Genomic DNA, 27,430 nt, shown 5'->3' with positions numbered 1-27,430 from the left:
ATGAGATTTTGTGTGAAATATTTTCAATTAAAATATTCAAAGCTTAAATATAAAACCATATGATAGACCTATTGCATCTCTAAAATATGCAAGCACTGTTAATGCAATGTGTTTATTTTAGTGGAATTGACCACTTGCTTTTGTTTTTGAAGACATTTGTCATTAAAATACTTCCAGTTTTCAGCCTATAGTGTTTTTTGGTTTTTTAAATTGGTATCAGCCAAAGATGTTGTCGGTGCATCCATAACTCATGGTAGGCTAAATAATAAAAACAAATGTGATAAACCTCAGTAGTATCTATTTTCATATTTAACCCAAACAGACCCATGAATGCAAATGTCTTCACTATTATTTCAGTGAAATCCAGAAGGATTGTGTCATATGATGTCCATTATTACGGGCTTCGTGCTATATTTATGAGCTACTGCAGACGGTACGTTGAAATTGTAATGTACTGGGGTGATGCGACACGTGACAGTCTTTAAATGGTTAAATGAGTGGCGTCTCCACCCTATGCTGCCCAGACGCTGATGCCTGCAGGTGATGGTTCACTCCGCAGACCCCAGGCATTTTCTGAGGATACACGAGAGCCGGGCGGGGTCTTTATGAAGCTGTCTGAACCGTGTCTTTTAAGGAAAATTCATTAACTTATATTTCTAACTGAGACAAAACAATTCAATAGAAAATACTTTGTCGCAGCTGACAGCGGTGCGCAAGCGCGTGTGAAACGATACAGGGAATTTCAAGCATATCGAAGGAGTCCTCGCATATCTTTGCGTCTCAAGAAACACATAAGGAGAGGACAATCGCTGTTTTGACAAAAGAGGTGGTTTCAAGCTTTGTATTGATAATTTCTGAATCGTTTCTCTTCAAATTCAAGTCTTCGGCTCGTCGTTATCGATCATGGCATGGCCCTGTATCAGCAGGGCTTGCTGCATCAACCGTTTCTGGACTGAGCTGGACAAAGGTGACATTGCAGTGCCTTTGGTTTTCACCAATTATTCAGATGTGGCCGAGGTGCAACATCTGCACCCGCAGCCAAAAACGTTAATTTCACAGAAGCCACCGGTCACAACAGAAAGCCAGCCTGCCCATCAGGAGGCTTCGCCCAAAGCCGCATTAGCAGCATCTCAAGATGGATCAAGCGCTTCTGTGACGCGAGAGGATTTCAAAGCTTGGAGTGTGCGTCCTGAGAGAAGCTGTAAACCCAGAAACGAGTATCAGCCATCCAAGACCCCTTTCAACAATCAAACTCAGTATCAGAAAGATTATAAACCGTGGCCCATTCCGAAAAGGGGAGACCATCCATGGATTCCCAAACCCACCCCCACTTCTGCTGCATCCGTTAAAGCTGAGAGCAAGTTCTCAAAACAAGAGCAGGCCACTTCTGACGTTGAAACTGGAATGGAGAAATGTGAAATCGAAGAGAAGCTGCATGAAAAAGAGAGTAAAGAACCGAGAAAGAAGTTAGATAAGAAAGAAAAGGTCCCAGAGGCTGTCAAAGAGGAGCAAGGGCCAACAGATGTTGTAGTGGAAGGAAAGACGAGGTCGGCAGCAGATGCACTGAACAGGCAGATCAAGCAAGTCAAATCTGGAAGCTCATATAGGTAAATATACAGTTATGCTATACATTTGTGATGGGAGTAGATAATCTCACCCAAAATGGTCTGTAAGTACATTTGATTTATTGATTACCATACTGTATACACACTGCATGCAATCCATTCCATGGACATTTACTAGTCACATGCACATTTGTATGCATCAAAACTACATAAAACATACTTAATTTTTCAGCAGTTTCCCATACATATTAGCAGAATTGATCATTAATAAGCTATGAACAAATCTTTGTCCAGTCATTTCAGTCCCATACACCAGGGGTTTTCAAACTTCTTATTGATGCCAATGACTCCCAGATTTGATGATTCCCTTGCAAGGGACCCCCTCCCAAATATATGATGACAAATTTTCATGCATTAACCCCCTTTATACTGTGTGAGAAAAATAGTGAGTGTAATATCATTAAGTTAAACAATTGGCATTTATATTGTTATTGTACTAAAACCAAAATAAATTAATATAATATATGCAAAATAATTACTTTGTATTTACTTGACAATGCATCTTTTTTTTCTACCTACTATTAGAGAAATGCTACATGTATAAACCATATTGAATCCAAACATTTTCAATTCAGTACAAATGTATTTATAGTTTTTAGATAGAAGAATAAAATATGAATAATGGCAAATTTTATCTGAAATTTTCCACAAACCCCCATCAGCCCCTTTGTGGTCCATTTCTAGCTACAAGCAGTATATGTGGCCGCTTAGGGCCACCGAGTCACCACGGGGCCCCAAAAAAGAAAAGTAGTTTTTGGATATAGTTATTTGTTTATTTTTACAGTAATTTATAGTTAATTTGTATAGTTCTTAATTGATAAATTATTGTTATTTTTTGATTAATTTATAGTTTAATTTTGCGTTTTGTGTAGTTTATATATTCCAGATTTAAAGGTGCACTCAGTAACTCTTTGTGTCTTTGTGTTATCTTGGACTTACACTGACACCAGCGGCTTGGATGCAGCATCATTTAAAATCAATAGTTTTGAGTTTCAGATAGATGGCATTGTAGAAATGAAGTATTCACAGTCAGCCATGATTATTTTAATCAATGAGTGAAAGTGTCAAATAACAGGATGGTTACTGAGATTAAGCGAGTAGTATTCGGCTGGTCATGTGAATCTAACATGGCAGCCTCCATGTGCGGACCCTCTCCATGTAGAATAAAACAGCTTTTATAAAGTTACTGATATGACTGGAGTCTTCATTTTAATGTGAGTGGTCGTGATTTCCTCCATATATTGCAAAATTACCATTAATGTCTTTTAATGAGGAAAAAATGAATGAGTGCACCTTTAAGTTAATATATAAAAATTTGTTGAAGAAACTGTTGTGGTGTCATTCTTGGGTGGGCTTGGATCCGGGAGGGGGGCTCCAAGATTTCTTTTTTTGGGACCCCATATACTCAGAAATGGACCTGGGTGCCTGGACCCCACTTTGAAAACCCTTGCCATACACCTTTTAGCAAACCTTCATTAGTATTACATTTGAAGCTCTTCTTAATGATGCCTTAATTAAGCATAAATGTGTACCTTTATTTCTGTATGGCAAAATATATAGAGGTTTTAATTCAGTACTTATATAAATGGAAAAAGGAATTGCACCTGATAGAGATTTAAGATCTCTCTAGCTAATGTATCTTATAAATTACAACACAAATGCAATAAATGAACTTTTGTAGGAACGATTAGATCCAGTCTTAATATCAAAGTAATTTCCTACCTGTGGGTTTCTGTGGCCTTTTTTGTTTTACCCTGAAATATGTTGAGTCATTCCTGAATTTTCAGAGCATTTCCCTTGGCTGCACACTCACTCTGCATACAGCTGTAAAACAACAGATGCACCCCAATTTCCCAATTATGTTTCTTTACAAGGTGTCAGTTTTGGTTGAGTAATAATGGTGAGTATTGATTGTAATCTCTTTAAACAGGTCAGAGCATGTTGACCTGTACTCTGAATCAGGAATATAATGCAACATGGTTGTCAATACTCTCTCCCCTAGCAGTTTTGGATGTTGACATACAGTATATCAGTTATGTTTTACCTGCATAGGTCTTTTGTTAATGCACCACAAAACATGACTCTGCCATTCTCTATATGAATACAGTGTTGGGTAGTAATGGATTACATGTAATCTGGAATATGTATCAGATTAATGAGATGATATTAAAAATGTTTAATGTGCATAATCAGATTAACAGTTACTGTTACCGTTTATGGATTACATTATTACATATAGATTACAATAATATCTAAAATGGCAAATATTACCTTTAAAAAGTGTAATCTAAAAGATTACATTACTGTTTCCAATTTTAGTTGTGTTACCTGATTACATTTCAGAAGTGTCCTGCCCAACAGTGTGAATAATGCTTGTAGTTCTTTACAAAATCCATGATGTGTTTCCACAGGACAGAGTTTAAGGCTTACACAGATGTCAAACCTGTGAAACCCATCAAAGCAAAATCTCAGTACAAAATCCTAGTAGAGGAAAAGACCAACCTGGAGACCAGTTACAGTGCCACCTATAAAGGAGAGCAGGTCAAACCTCAGGCCGCAGATAACAAGCTAATGGATCGCCGTCGGATACGAAGCCTGTATAGTGAACCTAGCAAAGAATCCAGCAAGGTACAGTATGCTCATTCAGATCATCAGTTTTATTGTCTAATCACACAATTTGTGAGATTGAAAAGATATAATATACTGTATATATGTACCCCATCGTATTACCATAGCAATAGTATTAACAACTTCAGGTATGATGGTGATAATAATAATTTTATTCAAGTGTGAGGGTTAAAATTGCAACACAAGAGTGTATTTTTTGCTGAAATGCCTTGTAGTGTAAAACAGAGCTCAGTCTAACAGGAGAGTTAATCCTAAATTCTATAAATTCCGAGGTATAAAAATGCCAGCCTGGTCTCATGAAAATTATGTTACTGTGACAATTTTTGTAAAACGAAATTGTGTGCCTTGTAACACATTTGATATTAAACTGCGATCTTCCGAGTCCAAAGTCCAACACTCTATCTGGTGAGTTTAATCACACTGAAATTAGTGTGTTAATGTAGGTGGGTCTGTAATATAAGCATTAACATGTATAGTTTTTCAAATAATGTCTTTGAGTACAAGTGTTTCGATATCATAACATAGCAGTGTGTGAGTAATAGTGCAGTCGTGATTTGTGTAAACGTGAACACAGCACGTAAAAGTCAGTTTGCAAAAATGTAGTTATAGTAACGTTCGTACTATGAGACTAGGTTGGAAAATGCAGTGTAAAAGGTGCACTCAGTAATCTTTTCCTTTATGTTGCGCAAGTCTATATGGCAGTGGTCTTGGGCACATACTGACACCTAAGGGCATAAGGGCATAAGGGTATAGCATCATGCAAAATCATCAGATTTCGGTAATTTATGTGATTGTAGAAAAGAGCTATTAACTGTCAACTGTGATTAATTTATTCTTTGACTGAAAGTGTCCGATAATAGGACGGTTACCGAGATAAAAGGAGTAGTAGTTTATGTGGTCTCAACATGGCGGCCCTCATGAGGCGACCTGCTCCATGTAAATAAAACAGCTCATAATAGTTTACTGAAATAAAGGGATTCTTCATCTTATGCAAGTTTACATTATTTTAAACATATTTGTCAAATTTTGTTTTTTTTTAAATGACTGAGTGCACCAGCAAGATGTGTTAGTGTGCATGCATAGAAACATTTTATAGTATGTGTGCATGTAATGTGTTGATGTAGCCCCTCCCTCTCTCACTCTCATAGGACTGTTCTGACAGTGACCGCAGCTCTGTTCTGTAGTCAGGTGTGTTCAGTGCTTCTTTTGGAAAGCATGGATCTAGAGTATTTCACCATTCAATAATTGCACCATCATGGAGATCCTCACTGGGACCAATTCTGATAAAGTCCTCTTTACAATGAGGATTTGCATGACACAATATAATATCTTCACTATCAAGAGAGGGTCTAATTGACTTCCAATGTAACGGAATGTAAATGATTTATGCAAGGTTATTTCCTCTTATCTTCTGAAACATGGAACAGAAGGGGTTAAGTGCCAATGGATACTAATAGGGCATCACCCCATTAGTATCAAAACTAACCTTTCACTGATCACTGTAATCAAGCTGTTGTGCAAGACATTTTAATGAACCTCAAAGTTGCTAGAACGTGGCATCCTTAACATTGCAATATAGCAGAAATACTCCATAGCCTAGAAGTACAGGTAAAAATGGTATTAGATGCCATATATATATATATATATATATATATATATATATATATATATATATATAAATAATTATTGATGAAGTTTAGCTTGCTTTAAAGGACTTGGCTTAAATAAATTCTCTTTTGTTGAAAATATCATCTGCATTTAGGACATTCAATAGGGATCAAATATCACATCCTACAACTTTCTGTCATCATATACTAACTTGGATGCCACAATACTAATTATAACATGATTCACATTTTCTAAATTATTCTGATGATCTTTTTAAACTGTACAGTGTGCACTGACTGTGTTTGTAGATGACACATTCTCCAGTTTGTTTGTTCATTTGTTTATATTGTTTATTTTTTTTATTATATGGAGTTCTTACCATATTAACTTACCATAACATATAGAGTTAAAATGAGCAAAACATGACAAACTATATGATATATTAATAATGAATAAGATCAACAAGAAACAGTTAAAGGTGGTGTGTGTCATTTATTTTTTTATTTTAAGGCATTCTCTCTCACAGCTTTAGTAGGTTGGGACTACCTGTTTGTGCAAACAATGACAAATGGAGGGAGCTTTCAAGACACACTTTGAAAACAGTGATTGTATTTGCATTTCTGTTTGGTGTCACTGGTGACAAAGAAATTAGACACTTCACCTTTAAATATGTAATAGAGAATATTCAATTGAGTGCAACTGATGGGTTCCGGAAGTAAAAATCCCATACATTTTTTCCCAAAAGCGAACCTACTGTATAAACCTTAAAAGTCAGACCTGCCGTGAGCTCTGCATAGATTAGAACATTTTGCAATACACTCGAAATATATACTTATAATTTCAGTCATTATAATTTTGTCATTTGCAATGCTTCATGCTTAAAGACGTTAAATAAAAATGAATTGCATTCTTCATTTACTCAACCTCATGCCATCCCAGATGTGTATGAATTTCTTTCTTCTGCTGAACACAAACAAAGATATTTAGAAGGATATATCAGCTCTGTAGGTTCATACAATGCAAGTGAATGCAGACCAGAACTTTGCAGCTCCTAAAAGCACATCAAGGCAGCATAAAATAACCCATATGACTCCAGTGGTTAAATCCATATATTCAGAAGCGATATGATAGGTGTGAGTGAGAAACAGATCAATATTTAAGTCCTTTTTACTATAAATTATCCTCCCTTCCCAGTAGGTGGTGATATGCATGAATAATACAAATTGCCTAAAACAAAAGAAGAATGTGAAAGTGGATATTTATACTAAAAAAAGGACTTAAATATTTGATCTGTTTCTCATCCACAACTGTCATATCGCTTTCCTAAGACATGAATTAAACCACTGGAGTCTTATGGATTAATTTTATGCTGCCTTTATGTGCTTTTTGAACCTTCAATGTTCTGGCCACTGTTCACTTGCATTGTATGGACCAACAGAGGTGAAATATTCTTCTAAACATCTTCGTTTGTTTTTAGAAGAAGAAAGTCATACACATCTGGGATGGAGTGAAGGTGAGTATTTTTGGGTGAACCACAGTGTTGTACCTTCGACTTTTTGTCGTATTTACAAATCCTTTTTTGATTAAAATCAAATTTTTTAATCTTGTAATTCACAGAGGAGCTGGTTGGTTTGGTTCATGCCTTAGAACTCTTTAATGAAGGATTTTATTAAATTCATATGGAAAAAAACGAATGGGAAAAACACTTTCGGAACTGAGACGGCTTAAAAAGTGTTGTTTTGCAGTTTGGAATAATGCTTCTAAATGTCTAATTTTTTGTTGCTGTAGGTGGAGAGGCATAATGTATCACTTTCAAAGCCAAAAAAGACAACAAGCCATAGCAAAACAGTAAAAAAAGAAAAAAAGAAGCAAATCGCAGGGAGTCAAACTGCCAAGAAGAAAACCTCAGTGAGCAGCCAGGAGCCAAATCCAGAGGGAGGGGTCACCAAGAAAAGCAAAGAAATGATCAACAGACTAGCTGAGTCAAAAGATTAAGTGCACTTTTGTGTTGGGGGTATGGAGGCTATGATACAGAATAGAGGACTCTTATCCCCTTGTTCATTACCTTACTCTTATGGCCCTTCCTTCTGTGTCTTAACTTGCTTTATTACTGTATCAAGGCTTGTCTGCTTGATTTGCCTTGACTGTCTAGTCTATTATGGATCTATTTTTGCTTTTACGCTGCTTCTGCTCCCTTTCCATATGCATCAATAGCTTTCTCTGTGGCAAAGATCATTCATGGAACCTTGTTGCATGCTGCCTCTGTGCAAATAACCAGAAGCCTTATATAAGATAAGGTTGTTGCTTTATTTTGCATTGAAATCTATTTACTGTAAACAATAATGGTCCTTTCTTTCAAGCAATCTCATGCGTGACATTGACTTTTTAAATATATGGATCACACCAAATTAGATGCACTGGTAACATTTCACTGCTGTTCAATACACACATTTGGATCATGTAATGTAGTATTCCTCACATCCAATCTACACTGAACACGAGAAGCATGTTTAATTTAGATTGTGCGACAGAATGTAAGACCACAAATTAGCGATCAGGATAATCACACTAGTCAACAAGTGCACGTAGTTCCAGTATTACGTTTAAGAATTTAGATATTTTAAAGCTAATATTTAAAGGTGCTGTAAGCGATTTTGTTTTATTATGGAATGCTGTGTGGAAAATGTTTCTTTCCCCTTAAAGATATCACTGAATTAAGTGTCCAGAGATATCTCAGCGGTCTCTTTGACAGCACTAGACTCTGTAAACAGCAAATAGGGCTGTGACCGCAGGTTGTGGACATTCTTTGACCAGCCAATCAGATGTGCTTTCTGCCTGTCAATCATTTTGCATGTTCTCATAGTGTTGTAGTTGAAGCGGTTTATTCAGGTTTAATGTCATGGTCAGATTCATAATAGTTGTCAGCTGAGCGCTATTTTGCTACTGTTGTGTTTGACAACTGTAAGGCGGCGCAATGCTGCTCACCGGTTCTGATGACGGTTTCAACGGTATCTTTGGAGGGCATGTCTAATTTAACGGCTCAGTCTCATTGGCTAAAATCACTTTCAGCACCTTTAAAAATCTTTCAACAGCAGTGGCAGCCATAACTGTTTTTAACAATTTGAGGCATGGTCTCTCTTGAAGTGTAATAGTTACCGTGTAGAGCATTATGCTATCAAAACATACTTACAATCAGCTTGCTAAGCTCTCAATGAATTGACATTCAAATGTGGTATCATATCTGTCTGCTATGTTAAGAGAGAATTAAAACTGCCTGCATTCCTTTCACATAATATGTGAATGAAATGGGAAGAATGCTGCTAACCATACAGTTGAGGTCCATCATTTGGGACTGTATGAGTTGAATGCAGACAGAAGCATGCCCATCGTTGTCATCTGTTTGTGAACCATCTTTCTGTCCCAATCTCTCCAGAGGGGTGAGAGCCCTCTTGGATTTGTGCTCTTCCTGGGTCGTCCTAAACATGTGCTGTGCACACACCATTCTAGGTGCTATCAAGCATTAACATTAGTGCCTGTATATTGAGCAATGAAGGGCCATCAGATGTCCAAGTGGTTATTCTGTGTGATGTGCTTGTGTTGTGAGCTTGCATTGAATGAAAATTATTAAAACCATTAAAGCAAAACCTTTGTTTTGTGATTTGTTACTTTTAACTACACAGCCTATCATTAGACAGTACATTTAATGCCAATCTTTAACCTTTTAATGTCAGTCAACCTAATGCCATCATGTTGTTCATTTCTATATTTATTTTGTTGGTAACACTTTACAATAAGGTTCCTTTTGTTAACATGAACTAACAATAAACAATACTTTTATAGCATTTATTAATCTTGGTTAATGTTAATTTCAGCATATAATTATACATTTTTAAAATCTAAAGTTGTATATGTTAACATAAATGCACTATGAACTAACATGAGCTATCAATAAACAATAGTATTTTTATTAACTGCCTTTAACAAAGATTAATAAATGCTGTAAAAATATATTGGTTAATGTTAGTTCATTATACCTAATGCATTTACTAATGTTAACAAGTGGAACCTTATTGCCAAGAGGAACAGTTTTATTGATATTTTATTTATCTATCTATTGATTTTTATATGATCAATTATGTGGATATATTCTTGAGGTGACCCAGACAGGATTCACAAGATTTATCAGAAGCGAAATAAACAAATGTAAACGATTTCTCCTTGTACTATTCCTAAAATGTTTACAGTTTTAGGCTTTCAAAAACATATTTCAAAACTAGGATGGTGGTAATGGTGCTAGCCTTGAATGTCAGTAAAAACATTGCAGATGTACTGTTCAGTCAGCCTAACAAAATGTAATAAATAATTCAGGTCTCAAGATCTGCACAATTCTGGCTAATTCTGAGTTACCACATGAATACGGTTTGGGTGAAGGAAAGTGAATACAAAGAGGGACAATGTGACATAAGAAAAACTGTGAAAAACATGAATCATAACTTGCATTAAATGGATTTACCACAATCACTGAATTAATTATCTATGACACACACAAAAAACCAGAAGAGCCATTATCAAAATATGGTGACAAATATGTCCCTCTATGTTTTAACCATGAAAATGAATTTAAATAGTCAAGAAACTCAATATTTCTATAACCTAATCTTTTATTAAATAATATGAAATGCTTTGACTCTATATTGTTTTGAAAAAATTTGTAAATTAGTCAACTGCCTGAAAAACCCTTGACCCTTTCACTTGTGAAAAAAAAAAACTTCCAAGGTGAAAGTTCAGAGGAAGTCAAATGTACATGCCCACCATGTTGAAAAATTTAGGCTCTAGCGTTTTATCAATATTTAGGGGTTCAAGCCAAAGGCAACTAGCACAAGTTTACACATTAAAACAATTGAAAAACAGCATGATCAGATACAAAATGCGTTTGGTGTGAACAGCCCGCCAAGACATCTGACAACCTGATGCTGGCCACTGAAAAAATAATTATAATAATAAACAATTATATATATATATTTTAAATGTTTGGCCAAAAGTAAACTCTTGAACCGTAAAGCCTAGGAAGAAAATGATTCTGAATTTTGTCTAATTTCTCTTTCTTTGTGTTCTCATTGATGCTAAGATAACATTCCTAAAGCAGGTTAAGCTATAATCATATTAAAACAATCCATTACAATCTATATAGTAAAATAGATGTGGTAAATCCATGTAAAATACCACAAATATGTTAATAGCTGAAAGGTTCTCATGTTTATGCAATGATCAATTTGAATGAAGATATCCCCATCCAGAAAGAGAAATTAGTTGAATTGGGCTATTTGTTGCATCAGTTATATCATGTAAGATATAGTATCCCGTTGGAATGAAGGGCAAAACTCGAGTAACGTTTGATTTAAAAATGCAGATAAGCCCTCCCTGCATTTAAAATCACATTTGTCAAAGTGAAAACAAAATTCGTGTTCATATAGCATTGAATGAAACAACATAAAATGCCAGACCATAATGTAACAGTGTGGGTACACTGTTAGAGTAATTATAATAATACTAATTACTATTATTTCTATTGCGGAGTAACTATTTGCACTAGGTGTAACAGCTGCCACACAGCGGCGCTATTTACACTCAAATAGTCTGGTGGAAACAGGAATGAAAGACAAATTGCGTCCCCAAGTGTTATCTTAATGGCGAAATGTGTGTAAAGACGGTGAAGATTTGTTTTTATGAAGCAGATATATTTTGGCCGCAAAAAAGAACAAAAAAAAAAAGTTCAAAGTTCAAGGGATGTCTTTCCAGCTTTACAACTATTCTTTAGAGAAATCAAAGAATTATAAAAAATTTTTAAAAAAAATTGTATGACTCATTGTTTAATTTTGTGGTTACTTTTCAACAAAATAACATGGTAATATATGTTTACTGTAGTAAAACCATGGTTAATTTTGTAAGGTTAATGTTAGGTTTTGGGGTAGGGATGGTATGGGACTCTAAATAAACACAATACACATGCTGCAAAGATGCCCCTATACTGCATGTTAATATTTAATTGGGAGTGCAAATAATATCTAACACTATTCACACTTAGTGCAAAGAAGATATCTTTTGTTGCTATTTACTGTAAATAGCATCTAGTCCATCTGTATTTACACTTGCCGTTGTATTATTATTATTACTTCATAAAGATACACATTACTTTAGTCTTTTTTTCTTTATTTTTTTATTGGAGCATGGCAAGAATAGGGAAACTAGAGCATGACATGACAATTAAATATAGTAAAACATTGAAGTAAAAGATACATACACAGCCAATTAAAGGTCTGGTAACAAGGAGAAAAACTGACAGACAGGAGGAGTAGTGCATTATTCAGAACACAGCCAGGATCAAGTAAATACTGAAAGATAAATATTTAATCAATGTTCATGTTACTTAATAGACAGTACTGGTCTAATTACAGGTTGAAGGACCGAAAGTCTTCACACCCAATAATTCCCAAAATCTGCTTTAAATGTGTGGCTGTTCACACGATATGCATTCTAGCATCCAACAGAAAGACGGATCAGAATGGAACTGAATGCAGGGGTCTCGATTTGTGTTTTTAAAAAGTTAAACCACTTTAAATTTTACTCACTGTATTAAAAATGTAACGCTTATGACGTGAGAAAAAACATCAAGACGCGACTCAACGAAGTTCTAACGCCTGTTAAAACATTTTTTAATTTTTTTACTGAGGGGGTCTGGGTAGCTCAGCAAGTAAAGACGCTGACTACCACACCTGGAGTCGCAAGTTCAAATCCTGGGCATGCTGAGTGACTCCAGTCAGGCTTCCTAAGCAACCAATTGGCCCAGTTGTTAGGGAGGGTAGAGTCACGCTGGGGTAACCTCCTCGTGGTCGCTATATGTGGTTCTCGCTCTCGGTGGGGCACGTGGTGAGTTGTGCGTGGATGCCACAGAGAATAGCGTGAAGCCTCCACACGCACTAGGTCTCCACATTAACGTGCTCAACAAGCCACGTGATAAGATGCGCGGATTGACGTCTCAGTCACGGAGGCAACTGAGATTCATCCTCCATCACCTGGATTGAGGTGAGTCACTACGCCACCACAAGGACTTAGAGCACATTGGGAATTGTGCATGCCATATTGGGGAGAAAAAAAATCCCAAAAAACAAAACACATTTTTACCAGTTAACATCATAACAGATTCATTCAGTTCTGTGTGATGTCTAAGGACCAGGTGGAAGAGCAACAGGGTTTTCAGTATTCAATGGTGCCCCCTTTTATCACTAAATGATGGATGAGTAAATAGCATAATCAGTATCATGATTTCTACAAACTTTATTGAGAGTTCCATGAGAGGACGGCAAAATCAAGTGCAAAAGCAGAGAAAAGGGCAGACACAGGAAAACATGGCTAACACAGGAAGTAAAGTTGTGTTCACACTGTGATCGAAACACAAAACATCGAGACAGCGCTGCATGTTCTAACAAAATGCACAAAATACGCAGACAACCATTTAACAAGTGATGAAAAACTGCCCTTCTTATTAGGTGAACACAAGGACTGCTGCGTGATAGCTTCACAACATGTGTCTGACTACCATAGAATGAGAGACAGTGAGTGAACTAACTTGACTCTGTGGTTCAATAATATTTTTACTATGGATCTTTCTTCTTGTTGTTTTTAGTAACATTTTATTTTTCCTTTATGTGCAACTTCATTTTTATTATTTAACATTTACCTTATATGCCAAGTTTACATTGTATATCTTGTCTTTTTTATATTATGTACATTGCTTTGTCTAGTTTGTTTTGCATTGTTTTATTTGTATGCAGCTCAGCTATAAACACTTTGGCAATATATATGTACAAATATTTGTCATGCAATTAAAGCACCTTAAAACTGAAACTGAGAGAGAGAGAGAGAGAGAGAGAGAGAACAGAGACAAGAGTACTGTTAATTAATGTTAAAGTATCTACCAATGCAAAACTGAATTTATAATAGAATAGAACCAATATTTCTTTTTACTTGCAGTTGTATAGGTTTACTTCATTATGGACTGAGCTCAACAAGTGTTGACTGACTGCATATAAGTCAAAGAGGTGCTGATGCATATAGGTGGATTTGTTTTCCTCTTAGGAATGATCTGAGGTCAGTGCAAATAATTAGCAATTTATGAATAAAAAAAAATAAAAGATTATGAACACAGAAAGCATTCTCCCAAAGAAAAATATGTTGGTTCTGTGCCTAAATACAGTCATAGTAGTTTGCTGTAATTAGTTTGTTGCTGTAATCATCAGATAAAGTATAATTTACTGTAATTCAGTGCACATAATCTTAAAAGATTAGTGCCATCACCGATTACAAAATAAGACAATCTACAATAGAAATATAAAGCAACTGACTACAATTGCCCCTTATCATTTAATTAGCCAAGTATTGCATTACTGAAGTATGTGTGGGATATATAGAAAAAATATGACATGATGATTTTTTTTCATCATGCTGCTCAGCAGTTCTGTAATATACAGGTGAAACTCGAAAAATTAGAATATCGTGCAAAAGTTCATTAATTTCAGTAATTCAACTTAAAAGGTGAAACTAATATATTATATAGACTCATTACAAGCAAAGTAAGATATTTCAAGCCTTTATTTGATATAATTTTGATGATTATGGCTTACAGCTTATGAAAACCCCAAATTCAGAATCTCAGAAAATTAGAATATTGTGAAAAGGTTCAGTATTGTAGCTCAAAGTGTCACACTCTAATCAGCTAAACACCTGCAAAGGGTTCCTGAGCCTTTAAATGGTCTCTCAGTCTGGTTCAGTTGAATTCACAATCATGGGGAAGACTGCTGACCTGACAGTTGTGCAGAAAACCATCATTGACACCCTCCACAAGGAGGGAAAGCCTCAAAAGGTAATTGCAAAAGAAGTTGGATGTTCTCAAAGTGCTGTATCAAAGCACATTAATAGAAAGTTAAGTGGAAGGGAAAAGTGTGGAAGAAAAAGGTGCACAAGCAGCAGGGATGACCATAGCCTGGAGAGGATTGTCAGGAAAAGGCCATTCAAATGTGTGGGGAGCTTCACAAGGAGTGGACTGAGGCTGGAGTTACTGCATCAAGAGCCACCACACACAGACGGGTCCTGGACATGGGCTTCAAATGTCAAACGTCTTACCTGGGCTAAAGAAAAAAAGAACTGGTCTGTTGCTCAGTGGTCCAAAGTCCTCTTTTCTGATGAGAGCAAATTTTGCATCTCATTTGGAAACCAAGGTCCCAGAGTCTGGAGGAAGAATGGAGAGGCACACAATCCAAGATGCTTGAAGTCCAGTGTGAAGTTTCCACAGTCTGTGTTGGTTTGGGGAGCCATGTCATCGGCTGGTGTTGGTCCACTGTGCTTTATTAAGTCCAGAGTCAACGCAGCCATCTACCGGGACATTTTAGAGCACTTCATGCTTCCTTCAGCAGACAAGCTTTATGGAGATGCTGACTTCATTTTCCAGCAGGACTTGGCACCTGCCCATACTGCCAAAAGTACCAAAACCTGGTTCAATGGCCGTGGTATTATTGTGCTTGATTGGCCAGCAAACTCGCCTGACCTGAACCCCATAGAGAATCTATGGGGCATTGCCAAGAGAAAGATGAGAGACATGAGACCAAACAATGCAGAAGAGCTGAAGGCCGCTATTGAAGCATCTTGGTCTTCCATAACACCTCAGCAGTGCCACAGGCTGATAGCATCCATGCCACGCCGCATTGAGGCAGTAATTAATGCAAAAGGGGCCCAAACCAAGTACTGAGTAATATGCATGATTATACTTTTCAGAGGGCCGACATTTCTGTATTTAAAATCCTTTTTTTATTGATTTCATGTAATATTCATATTTGGGGTTTTCATAAGCTGTAAGCCATAATCATCAAAATTATATCAAATAAAGGCTTGAAATATCTTACTTTGCTTGTAATGAGTCTATATAATATATTAGTTTCACCTTTTAAGTTGAATTACTGAAATTAATGAACTTTTGCACGATATTCTAATTTTTCGAGTTTCACCTGTATGCCAGTTGACATAAGAATAAAGAGAAGGCAAAATCATGCCACTCCACTCACATGCTCTGCTTCCAGAACACGTGTCCTGATTTGAACAGTACCATCTTGTGGTTGTTGTGAGTACTGCAACCTTTTCCATTTCAGTGGTTTTTGTTTGTCTCACTTGAACAGCACAATAAATCTTAAAACTATGTGAGAATTAAAACATTGGTAAAAACCAAAGAAAATTGTCTCATCCCTAGAATGCATATTCAACTTTACCAATTTTTGACCCACATATACATTTTAGGGTTAAAGTTACGGAGGCTGTGGACCTTGCAAAGTTGGACAACTCCAGCAACTTGTTGTTCCAGCACTCATTATCGCAGCCTGGGAATTCATTGTTTAATAAATGCATATTGCCATCACAGATTCTCTCACATATGGGCATTGTGACAAGTCCTTTGCCAATGAGAGGCTGTTGCGAGATCGTGTTCGTCAACATGGTGAGTTCCCTTACAGTTTAAACCGCTTGGATTTGATGTGTGCTTTATGAAAGAATGACACCTATAGTATAATATAAATGGAAAAACTATAGATTTTAGAAGAACACTTTTCAATAAGGCTCCATTTGTTAAAATTATTTAACAACAAGAATTAACATGAACTAACAGTGAACAAAATGTCTGCAGCATTTATTCATATTGGTAAATGTTAATTTATATATAGTAATGCATTTAAAAAAAGTTATACACTTATTAACTAACATTAACAAAGATAAATGATGTAAATAATAATAATATTTTGCTATGTGCAGATGCTTTTAAGTTAGATTTTATAAGTTACCTGTTTGATTTTTGTTTTGCAGTGAATCACATGGTGTCCTCTCTGTGACATGACATGCCCGTCCCTTTCCACTTTGAAGATCCACATCAAATTCCGTCACTGTTATGAGAGGCCCTTCCCATGTGACTTCTGTGAGAGCAGGTGACTGCTCAGAGCTTGCATACGGTCCACATAAATGAAAGTAAGAACGAACTGCTTATTTTTCATTGTCTTTTTATCACCTCCATTTTAGCTTTAAGAACCAGCATGATCTGCGGAGACACATGGAAACCCACAATGAGGGAGCAGCTTACTACTGCACAGTTGAAGGATGTGAATACTCTTCACGCATGGCACACACTATGAACCAGCACTACAAGCGAGTACATGAGGTCAGCCAGCAGAGGGTGCGATTACCTCAGTTTGGTTTTAACCTTCCAGGTTCTGTTTTGTCAACAACGTTTGTGGCATAGTGCTGACTACCACAGAACATTGTTTTTTGGCACTTACAATGAAAGTATACAGGCCAAGACATTAAAAGTTAAAATACGCATTGTCTCAAAAGTATATTGACAAGACATTATACGTGTTGGCATAAGACTAGTGTGATGGAATCATGACCACGTAAAGCCAGTAACTTCTGAATGATATGCAACAATAAAGTGAGGTTTATTTTCCGTAAAGCACTGGAGCAAACAGAGCACAGAATTGTTCACATAGCCTGAAGGTAAGTATTCCTACCTTAAAGAGAACGATTTGGCTTATTTTTTTAATAATAATGAATTTATCTATATATATCTTAGTGTAGCTTCTTTATTTTTTCGATTTTCTTTTATAGAACAAGTCAAAATACATGTTTATATTAACCAACATTATGCCACAAACGCTGTCCATAGAGTATAACTTTTATGTAATATTATTATGGCATTGATGGTAACATATTAACCATAGAAATCATATAAGTGTTGATTTGGTAATTATATAGAAAAATAAATAATAAAATCTCTCTCTGTAACAGGATAACATGGTTTCGGGATACAAGTGTCATCTTTGTGACAAGACCTTCTCTTGGTGTTACACTCTCACCCTCCACCTTCGAAAGAAGCATCAGCTTAAATGGCCATCTGGACACTCCCGTTTTAGGTATGTTAAAAGCAACAAAAAAGTAACACAGGAGTCATCTTGAAGTACAATTGTGTTGCTTTTAAACTATTTATTTGCCTCTGTGTAGTGACATTTGTCTGTTATGGTGTTACAGGTACAAGAAGGATGAAGACGGATACCTGCGACTCAACATGGTGCGCTTTGAGACTGTGGAGGTGACGGAAGAGTTGATAAAGAACATGGCTGAAAAACGCACCCCTCACAAAGTCTCCGGTTCAGCCGGTCACTCCAAGGAGCCCTCGCTGCATGCCGACAGCGGCAACAGCACTCCCCAACACTCTTCCTCCCCCTCCTCACCTTCTTCATCCTCTTCGACCTCAGAGCTATTGGAGGGGGCTGACAGCAGTGCATTTAATGGGGATGAAACCTCTGAGTATTGTGTGCTGAACACTGTGACTGAGGTGAATGGGGAGCCAGAAGAAATGGGACAGCACTGTGGGACGTCAGGGGCTGTTAGAGCTCTGGCTGCAGTGGCTAGAGGTTTAGGAATGGATATGGTGTAAAGTTAACCCACGTCACCAGAGATAACATCTAATACAGTGCAGGCACACCTTTTTTATCACAGAATGTGGGGAACCCCTAAAAAGGGAGATAATGTTTAAGAAAACACTTGAAATCCAGGGTTCCTCTGTTTTTATTCGATAATATTATAATGGTTTTATAAATATGCACAGTTCGGAGGATGATGCATGGCATTGTCTTTTGTTTGAGGTTTTAGTTGAGTTTTTATTATCTCAGGTGTCATACAGATTTACGTGAAAATGTTTTGTCTGAAATACTACTCCAGATAGCACTCTACTTTATAAGCTTAAAGTGGGAAGTTAATGAGTTAACAGTGAATGTTCATGTTTTATCTCTTTTAAAAACATGTATTTTGCTTTTAGTTTGCTTTAAAAACAAAACATTTTCTGGAACAATAGGGTGAGTTTTTGAGAGTAAATAGCTAACCAATCTAATTGGTAACAATAAGGTTACAATAAAGTTATATACATGAACATATTAACATGTGTTGTATACTTCAGTTACAACTCAATGGTTAACATCAACTAAAAATGAGCAATACCTTTAAAGCATTTTGTTTTTCATGGTAATTTCTACATGTACTAATACATTTTGAACTTTTAAATCTTCTTAACATTTGATATGCTTTATGAAGTATATGAGAGAGAGTTGGTTTTTGGAGTTCACAAGGACATTTTTATTTTAGGTTACAAACTAGTAATTACGAGGGTATTATGCAATAAATGTGGTTTATGAGGACACTCCTGCTGTCCCTGTAATTCAAACAGCTTAAAAAACATACTAAACAATGTTTATTTTATTTGAGAATGTAAAAATGCTAAAAGGTTTCTATGAGGGGTTGGGTTAGGGGATAGAATCTATAGTTTGTACAGTATAAAAATCATGTCTATGGAGAGTCCTCGTAATGATAGGAGTACCAATGTGTATGTGTTAACATTAATCAGTATTAATAAATGCTGTAAATAAAATAATGATCATTGTTCATGATACCAAATGTGTTATTGTTAACCTGGGAACACTTTATATTAAGATTCCATTTGTTAACATGAACTAAGAATGAACAATACTTGAGCATTTATTAAACTTAGTTAGTTAATTTTAACATATAGTAAGTAATATGTTTTTAAAATCAAAAGATGTATTTGTTAACATCAGTTCATTCGCTATGAACTACCAATAAATAGTGTTAAGTGTTTGTTCATGATGCCTAATTTATTAACTATTGTTAACAAATGGAACCTTATTGTAGTGTTTCCGATTCTATTATTAGTAAATGCATTCAGTGAACTAACATTGAATAATGTATTTTTACAGTATCTTGGTTAGTTTATTTATGATTTTCTTTTTTTTTCATTATTAGGTCATGTTAGTTCCTAATCCATTAACTACTATATGCATATATATATATATATATATATATATATATATATATATATATATATATATATATTGCTACTATATGCAACTTTTAAATTGTCAAATTAATATATGTTGAAATTAACATTAACCAAGACTAATAAGTGCTGTAAAAGTATTGTTCATTGTTTAACTAATGTAGCTATAACTATATATATATATATATATATATATATATATATATATAAATATATATGAACAAATACAACCTTATTGTAAAGTCTTACCATATAATTTATTTGTGTTATTGAGCATAATGTGTCAGTATTACTGTTCCATTATTAAAATCATGTCATGCTGTAACTGTAAAAGTTGGAACCTTTATAGATTACTTTAATGCCATTATCCTCAGAAATATTTGTTAAAAATTAAACAATTAGTTTTTTCAGAATTTATTTAATATTTTTGACCCCCCACACACAAAAAAGAATATTTTTATGACTTTCACCACTGTACATTTCATGAATACACTTTGTTTCACATCAAGTGCTTGATATAGGGCAAATCTGTCAGTCCAGATACAGTCCAGCTCACCAAGCCTCATTGTCTCTGTGTGGGTGGGACGCAGGTCTGTCTGTAAGAGGGGTCATTCTTCTCGGAGACCCTGGCCGTGCAGCCAGCACTGGGAAATGTGGGTGTGGTTGGGCGTGCACATAGGCTCCAGGATGAGTCCTACTGAAAGGACCATAATGTGGGGCATGCGGGAGCCCTGTGCTGTGGTAAGCCGACGTGAGAAGCCCTGTCGGAGGCAGGTGATGATTCAGTGCAGTACGATGCATGACCAGAAGGCGACTCCTCTCGCTCTCCTCCCTCAGGATGGCCAGACGCTGTCGTTCCTCCAATTGACGACTCTGCTCCAGGGCCATTGACTGCAGGAATGGGTCCCGTGTGTAAGCAGGGTGGCCCATCATGGCACGTTGCAGTGGGTCAGTTCTCATTAAGAGATCCTTGCCCAAGGAGTCTCTCCGAGGGAGTTCTAGTCCCCTGTACATGTTCCGCATAGACTCCCAATGTTGTGGGGAGTAAGGCAGCCTCTCGGTTCCAGGCAAAGGACCCATTCCCAGGAAAGGTGAGACCAGTCGAGTCCTGTCAAGACTGGGGTGTCCACTGGGAAATCCAATTGGCATAGAAAGAGTTGAGAGAGGTGAAGGGTTCATACAAGGCATTCTGGGACCCTGCCAGTTTTTTTCCACACTCTTCTGAGGGGTTGTAACATCCCTGTCCTGGTCATCTCTCTTCTCCTCCTTGATCCTCACCTTGCTGCTCTTTCCTTGAGGTTCATAATCAACTCTGCACTTCTTTTCAACAGGCTCCCAGGTCTGAATATCACTACTGGGCCGCTTAAGATGTTCTCTTTGTTGTTTTGGCGATAAACTCTCCTTTCCTGCAGGTTTGTCTTCCGTGGGCTGGTGCTCACTCTTCAGGGCCTTCTCTCTTTTGTCACTTTGGATTTCTTTGTGCCTCTGTTCATCAGTTTCTGAGGTCTGTTGCGGATGCTCTTGAGCTTGCATTTTCTCTCTAGCTCCATCCTCATCCCTTGGCCCATCTGGTGAAGGGCCTTTAAAGGACTCTGTTGAGTGTTTGTTGTCCAGTGCACTGTTTCTGATGGGGGACAAATGCCTCCCATTTGACTCTTTTGGTTCCCTGCAATGAATGATTTAAATGAGAAGATATTTAATGATCAAGTTTGGTAATCAATATCACAGTATGTTCAATATGGTTTGCACTGCTAAAGTATTATCATTTGAATGTTTAGTTCAATTGAAGTGATTCTTAAAATATTAAAAACTCTTGAGGGTCAAGGTTTTGCTAGTTTGGGTGCACTAGGAAAAGTTCAGAAGGAGTGCTTGATGAAAAGGAATGCATCACTCTGAATAGAACTGGTCCTCTCAAATTCTCATTGATCAATGGATGCTTATGTCAGGGTGCATTGCGGCTGTTAAAAAAATATTTTCAACATTTGTTTTTGCCTGATGAAGCATCATTATTGCAAACCACTGCATTTTCCTTCTCTGTCTATGCAATGCACCATCCCTATTGAAATCAATGCATTCGTAGAGTTCTCTGACTTATTAGAAATTCTAGTGTGTAGCCTTCCTTAGTTCTGCCAGTCATGCTGCCTTCACATGCTATTGGATTTAAATACGAGTTTCCCACTTGGAAGTTGCACATGAACAACCCTTCAAGTCACAATCACTAAGGAAACTGATCATTTTGATACCAGAGTTTCTGAGATGGAGGAGATGTAAACTTTCAACATGGCGGAGAACTGTTTCTATAGAGAATGACAGGTTTTATTCATTTCTCTAATTACAGATCATTGTTAGCACTTGCCATATGGGCCATATACATTTATGTATATAAGCAACCATTTGATGCATGTTGTACATTTTTACACTGTGAAAAAATGTATTTGACCAAAATTCCATTATCGTTAGCCAGCTAACTGGGGAATATGTATTATGGTGTAAAAATTCAAGTTCCTCTTTTGTCATCCATGTTTTTCTGTTCTTTCCAACAACAAAGCACTTGAACGTGACACTCGTAATTACCACTTCTGAAGAGGGAAGTAGAATAATTCTGATTTTATATGAAGGCAGCATCATACCCTGATGGTAAATGACATAACATAATGCATGCAAAACACATCTTTCTCCATTTACAGCCAATCAAAAATAGCAATTTGTTCATACAAAATAAATTGTACAAATATTATAATAAATGTTTCATCAATGACTCTTGTAGACTTTCTCTGTGTTTATCCTTATTTGCTGTGAGGAGTTCTACTATAGCGTGATCAGTCACATGTCATTTAGTCTCAGGTGATTTGGTGGTTAAAATCAAAAACGAAACTGAGTGTCCATTATGCAAAGAAGGCTGTATCCATGTTGTTTACTTCAGGGCTGCATGCACCCACTGAGCAACTGCCAATGAGATGGATGGGAATGCTAATAGATAGCTCTCAGTGTCAAATAAAAAATAGCTGCTGCATACCTTTCCTGGTCATCTTTGTTGTGTATGGAGTCTCTCTTATTTGTTGCTCTGTCTGGTACAGATGGAGCTCTCTCAGGTTCAGATGTCCTTGGACACAGAGGGGGTGTAGGAAAGGATGAGGGGGTCTGGTGCAGTCTGTTCCAGAGCTCCTGTGGCCCACTTGGTGTTGGCACTGTTTTACCATCTTTAATGCCATGTGATGCATTCGGTGCTTTGGATGCCAGAAAATTATTATTGACAGTTGGGCAGAAATGCATTGTAACCTCTACACAGCAACAAAGACATCTTTCATGCATACCCAGATCAGCCACAACATCAAAACCACCTACCTAATATTGTGTAGGTCCCCCTCGTGCCGCCAAAACAGCGGCAACTCGCATCTCATAATAACATTCTGAGATGTTATTCTTCTCATCACAATTGTACAGAGCGGTTACCTGAGTTATTGTAGACTTTGTCAGTTCGAACCAGTCTGAACATTCTCCGCTGATCTCTCTCATCAACAAGGAGTTTCCCCGCAGAACTGCCACTCACTGGATGTTTTTTATTTTTGGCACCATTCTGAGGAAATTCTAGAAACTGTTGTGTGTAAAAATCCCAGGAGATCAGCAGTTACAGAAATACTCAAACCAGCGTGTCTGGCACCAACAATCATCCATGCGATTATCTAATCAGCCAATCGTGTGGCAGCAGTGCAGCGAATAAAATCACGCAGATACGGGTCAGGAGCTTCAGTTAATGTTCACATCAACCATCCGAATAGGGAAAAATGTGATCTTGGTTATCTGGACCGTGACATGATAGTTGGTGTCAGATGGTCTGGTTTGAGTATTTCTGTAACTGCTGATCTCCTGGGATTTTCACACACAACATTTTCTAGAATTTACTCCGAATGGTGCCAAAAAACATCCAGTGAGTGGTAGTTCTGCAGATGGAAACACGTTGTTGATGAGAGAGGTCAACGGAAAATGTCCAGACTGGTTCGAACTCACAAAGTCTACTGTAACTCAGATAACCGCTCTGTACAATTGTGGTGAGTATAGCATCTCAGAATGTTATTCTGAGATGCGGGTTGGCGCTGTTTTGGTGGCACGAGGGGGACTTACACAATATTAGGCAGGTTGTTTTAATGTTGTGGCTGATCGGTGTATAAGTATAATATGTCCTTACTTAGTCCTGGGTTTCCTAGTCCTCCAAAAGCAGATGTATTCAGTGTACTTAGACCTCCAAAGGACAGTGACTTATTAAGAGATTCTACACAGCAACAAGAGACATTGTTTTAGAATTTGTGTACTAATGTTGATTTAATGCAGTAGCCCCCAGAAACTATTTGGACACTAAAGCCATTTTTTATGAATGTCATTGCATTAGATAACAAAACATCAAATCAAGTGGCATTTGTTTTTAAAGAAAGATAGAATAAACAATTTTTTCAAGAAAGATGTTTCACAACAGTATTCAGACTCTTTCTGGTTGTCAATCTTATTGGAACATGCCCTGTGTGAATCTGAGGTAGAAAAACATATCTTGATACCCTTGCATTCGGAGTTATACACTATCCAGCTGTTCATGAATGCAAGAACACGTCCGTCCTGATCTTGTGATGTATGCCGTTGATCCAAATCTGTTCACTACACCGTCTGCCACAGGACATATCTCTGATATGGTTTGCTGCCTGTACAGCTGCGCGTTGGGCTTACTGCCCCCTGCTGACCGAAACTCTTACAAACATGAAGATGGTTCTTCCATCTTGAATTGCTTCAATGGTCAAGTAGGTATAGTGTCTGCCTGGTGAACTCCAAATGGGGGCAGGATCTTAAAAAGAGGGCGGGGTAACTCCAGAAGGGGGTTGAGCCAGCTCCAAAAGGGGGTGACACTACCACACACGGTTCGAGAAAAGTTTAGGTTAGGTGGTCTGTATATCTTTGCTGGTGGTTTGGAGCTCCTGTCCCTTTTTGGAGCTTGGACTGCAGCTATATCATTCTCCTGTAGGTAGGAAAATTCCTTATAATGGTCCAGGGGCATTATTAATTGCATACATTTTTTAACACGTTAATTTTTATATAATTAATCACACTGAATTAAAGCATTAGATCAACAGCCATAGTTAAAAGTAATTCCAAAAATGGCTAAGTGAAGTTAGTTCTTTGAAAAGGTCTAGCATCATTTGTTTGTAGATACCACTTGATATTTTGTTCTAATCTAATGCAATGGAATTCGTGCATTTTTAAGAGCGCTTCAGTGTCCAAATGTATTTTTAAATTTTTTAAGCCACTATATGAATTCAGTAATCTGATGAGTAAAGTAAGCCTTACCATGATGAGGGCCTAGACTGTGGAGGTTGTTGGGGGTGTGTGGTAAATGTCCATAGGGTGAAACTGTAGGATGTGTGTGGCCTAACAAGAGAGATTTGTGAACAAAATAATTCAAACTGCTGACATAAGTGCTATTCTGTTTCTAGCATAAAGCCACTCTCAAGTGTAACCTAATTAAACTATAATGGCTATTATATCATTTGTGGTTTGGAACACAAAAGCACTGAGATCATTGGCATTTATTAATGTTCTGACATCTGATGTAACACAAGTTTCCAGTCTTACCTGCATTGGACAGCATGGTGGAGGGGCGGGGTAAGTCATGTGGCTGCTGTATCAAACCCATGAAGCTCGAACCAGATGATCGATTCAGAAACTCAGGCTTAAACCCAAATTCTAGTTTATGTGGCTCAATCTGCATCTGTTTCTGTAACACAAGTAAAAAATAGGAAGCTTAGTCTTGGGCTCTAGAATGATAAACCTAGGCCTAGTTACAGAATACTAGGAAGATGATGGTCAAAATGAATGAATTGGTTTGATTTTAACATACCTTAATTTTTTGCTGATGATGGTAAACCTGCCATGCAATGTGGACATGCATTGCACACCACTTCCCAGGTTTCTGAGCAAGAAAAACCAAGGTTAAGGAAAAATGGATGACGAATTGTGTTCCTGATTTAAGTTGATAATTTAAAAGAGTTTAACAGTCACATGTGAATCTTACCTTTGGTTTAGGACACATGGGATCCAGAGGCTAAAAAAAAAGGAATACAGTCATTTATACTTCTTATTTTTCCAGATGAAAGACAGAACATCTGTACATTACAAATTTTTTGGCTCAGCATGTGCCACATTTCAAAGCTTTGTAACTGATAATAAATGAATACTTACTCTGGAATCCTTCTGTATATGCTGGTGTGGCATTGATCCTTGTCTTACTACCTCATCTAATGCGTTGGAAGACTGAAAACAGAAAATGCATTGTAAAAACTGGGTCCATGTTAAATTACTGTGAATATATTTATGTATTCACTACTATTTTCTTATTTTATAACTTAAGAAAAAAGGTAAGAATATTGTGTATGCCTGAAAAACGTCTTAAAGGCATAGTTCACACAAAAATCATTATGTACTCACTGACCCTCATGCCATCCAAGATGTGTATAACTTTCTTCTGCAGAACAAAAATGAAGATTTTAAGAAGAATATCTCAGCTCTGTAGGTCCATACAATGCAAGTGAATGGTGGCCAGAACTTTGAAGTAGGGATGCAATGATTTCACAATATACCTCAGTTTTAAAATGGACTGTTATCATACTGTTGAAATCTTGATGGTATTGCATGAATATAAAGACAGACTTTTTTCAGAACTAAAACCCAAATAAGTTTAATTAAAACAGAATCGGCAATGTTTACAGCATTATATAAACTTGGTAAGATAAAATATACCTTTAAATTGCGCCTTCCTCATGTTAGATTCAACTGTCACTCAATTTTAAATGCCGCCAAATTGTTTGAAGTCCATTGTCTGGGCTTACTTTGAGTATATTAAAGACCCAAGAAGCACCATATATGTATAGTCTATAAAGTTTTTTGCAAAAAAAATCGGCTCAGATGGGAAACACTATAAACCTTAAGTACCATCTCTGTGAGCACCATCCCACAGAATTTGCGATGATGAATTTAAGTGGAAATACATTATACAGGATAGTAAATTATACCGTTTCATAAAAACGTCTCGGTTACGTATGTAACCTTGGTTCCCTGAGATTAAAGGAATGAGCCATTGTGTCACTAAGCTGACCCAATGGAAGTGTCCTTCTACACGACCTTGTTGAAACCCTTCTACAATAATGGCTATGGTGTTTAAGCCCAACCCTTTTAGGCGTGGAGCTGTCCGATATAAAAGCGGACACGCAAACACCATCCCTCAGAATTTTCTGACTGAGGGACAAAGAGTGCATCGCTTGCACCTCAAAGAACTCTGAGTTTGTAGTGCGGCCAGCTTACGCAATGTCTCGTTCCCTTCATCTCAGGGAACTGAGGTTACATACATAACCAAGACATTCCCTTAAGATTCAGTTCGCTTGACATTGAGTCACCAAGCTGACGCTATGGGGAACAGAGTCCCATCATGACATAATGCAGAGAGGAAACATGATGCCGCAGTCCTGTGAGACGGCAACCGACATGAGTATACCGCAAGTGAATGACCTTCATAGTGAGCCAGGAGGGGAACACTCAGAATGAATATATGAACTATAGTCATGAATTAATAGCTTTGAATTAACCCCTTCAC

The 27,430-nt window shown here is 37.0% G+C and overlaps 2 protein-coding genes and 1 pseudogene across 4 annotated transcripts in view; 2 read left to right on the top strand and 1 right to left on the bottom strand.

The window, feature by feature from the left end:
- Window positions 1-521: 521 nt before the first annotated feature.
- Window positions 522-9,496, top strand: LOC127630122 (microtubule-associated protein 6 homolog). Its single transcript, XM_052107560.1, has 3 exons — window positions 522-1,607; window positions 4,037-4,253; window positions 7,650-9,496. Exons 1-3 carry the CDS (start codon window positions 904-906, stop codon window positions 7,854-7,856), a joined length of 1,128 nt encoding a protein of 375 aa, XP_051963520.1. The 5' UTR covers window positions 522-903; the 3' UTR covers window positions 7,857-9,496.
- A 6,811-nt stretch (window positions 9,497-16,307) lies between these two features.
- On the top strand, window positions 16,308-18,387 carry LOC127629515 (histone H4 transcription factor-like; annotated as a pseudogene).
- A 1,857-nt stretch (window positions 18,388-20,244) lies between these two features.
- The window catches only part of LOC127630058 (autism susceptibility gene 2 protein homolog), a 37,605-nt gene continuing 30,419 nt past the window's right edge, over window positions 20,245-27,430 (bottom strand). For all 3 annotated transcript variants that reach the window (XM_052107463.1, XM_052107465.1, XM_052107464.1), the window contains 8 exons: window positions 26,023-26,094; window positions 25,856-25,885; window positions 25,682-25,753; window positions 25,417-25,558; window positions 25,132-25,212; window positions 23,987-24,070; window positions 22,817-23,027; window positions 20,245-21,466 (listed from right to left, as the gene is read on the bottom strand). In XM_052107463.1, coding sequence (XP_051963423.1) covers window positions 20,353-21,466; window positions 22,817-23,027; window positions 23,987-24,070; window positions 25,132-25,212; window positions 25,417-25,558; window positions 25,682-25,753; window positions 25,856-25,885; window positions 26,023-26,094 — 1,806 coding nt within the window. In that variant the 3' untranslated portion in view covers window positions 20,245-20,352. The remainder of the gene's footprint in view (window positions 21,467-22,816; window positions 23,028-23,986; window positions 24,071-25,131; window positions 25,213-25,416; window positions 25,559-25,681; window positions 25,754-25,855; window positions 25,886-26,022; window positions 26,095-27,430) is intronic.

The sequence above is a fragment of the Xyrauchen texanus genome, chromosome 36, assembly GCF_025860055.1.
Source record: "Xyrauchen texanus isolate HMW12.3.18 chromosome 36, RBS_HiC_50CHRs, whole genome shotgun sequence".
NCBI classification, from domain to species: Eukaryota; Metazoa; Chordata; class Actinopteri; order Cypriniformes; family Catostomidae; genus Xyrauchen; species Xyrauchen texanus.
The sequence above is the reverse complement of the archived record's forward strand: the minus strand, read 5'-3'. Positions and strand labels throughout refer to the sequence as shown.

Coding starts and splice junctions, on each gene's coding strand:
- LOC127630122 (XM_052107560.1), top strand. CDS start 904: ATGGCATGGCCCTGTATCAGCAGGGCTTGCTGCATCAACCGTTTCTGG. Junction 1,608..4,036: donor AAATCTGGAAGCTCATATAG/GTAAATATACAG, acceptor GTGTTTCCACAG/GACAGAGTTTAAGGCTTACA. Junction 4,254..7,649: donor CTAGCAAAGAATCCAGCAAG/GTACAGTATGCT, acceptor TTGTTGCTGTAG/GTGGAGAGGCATAATGTATC.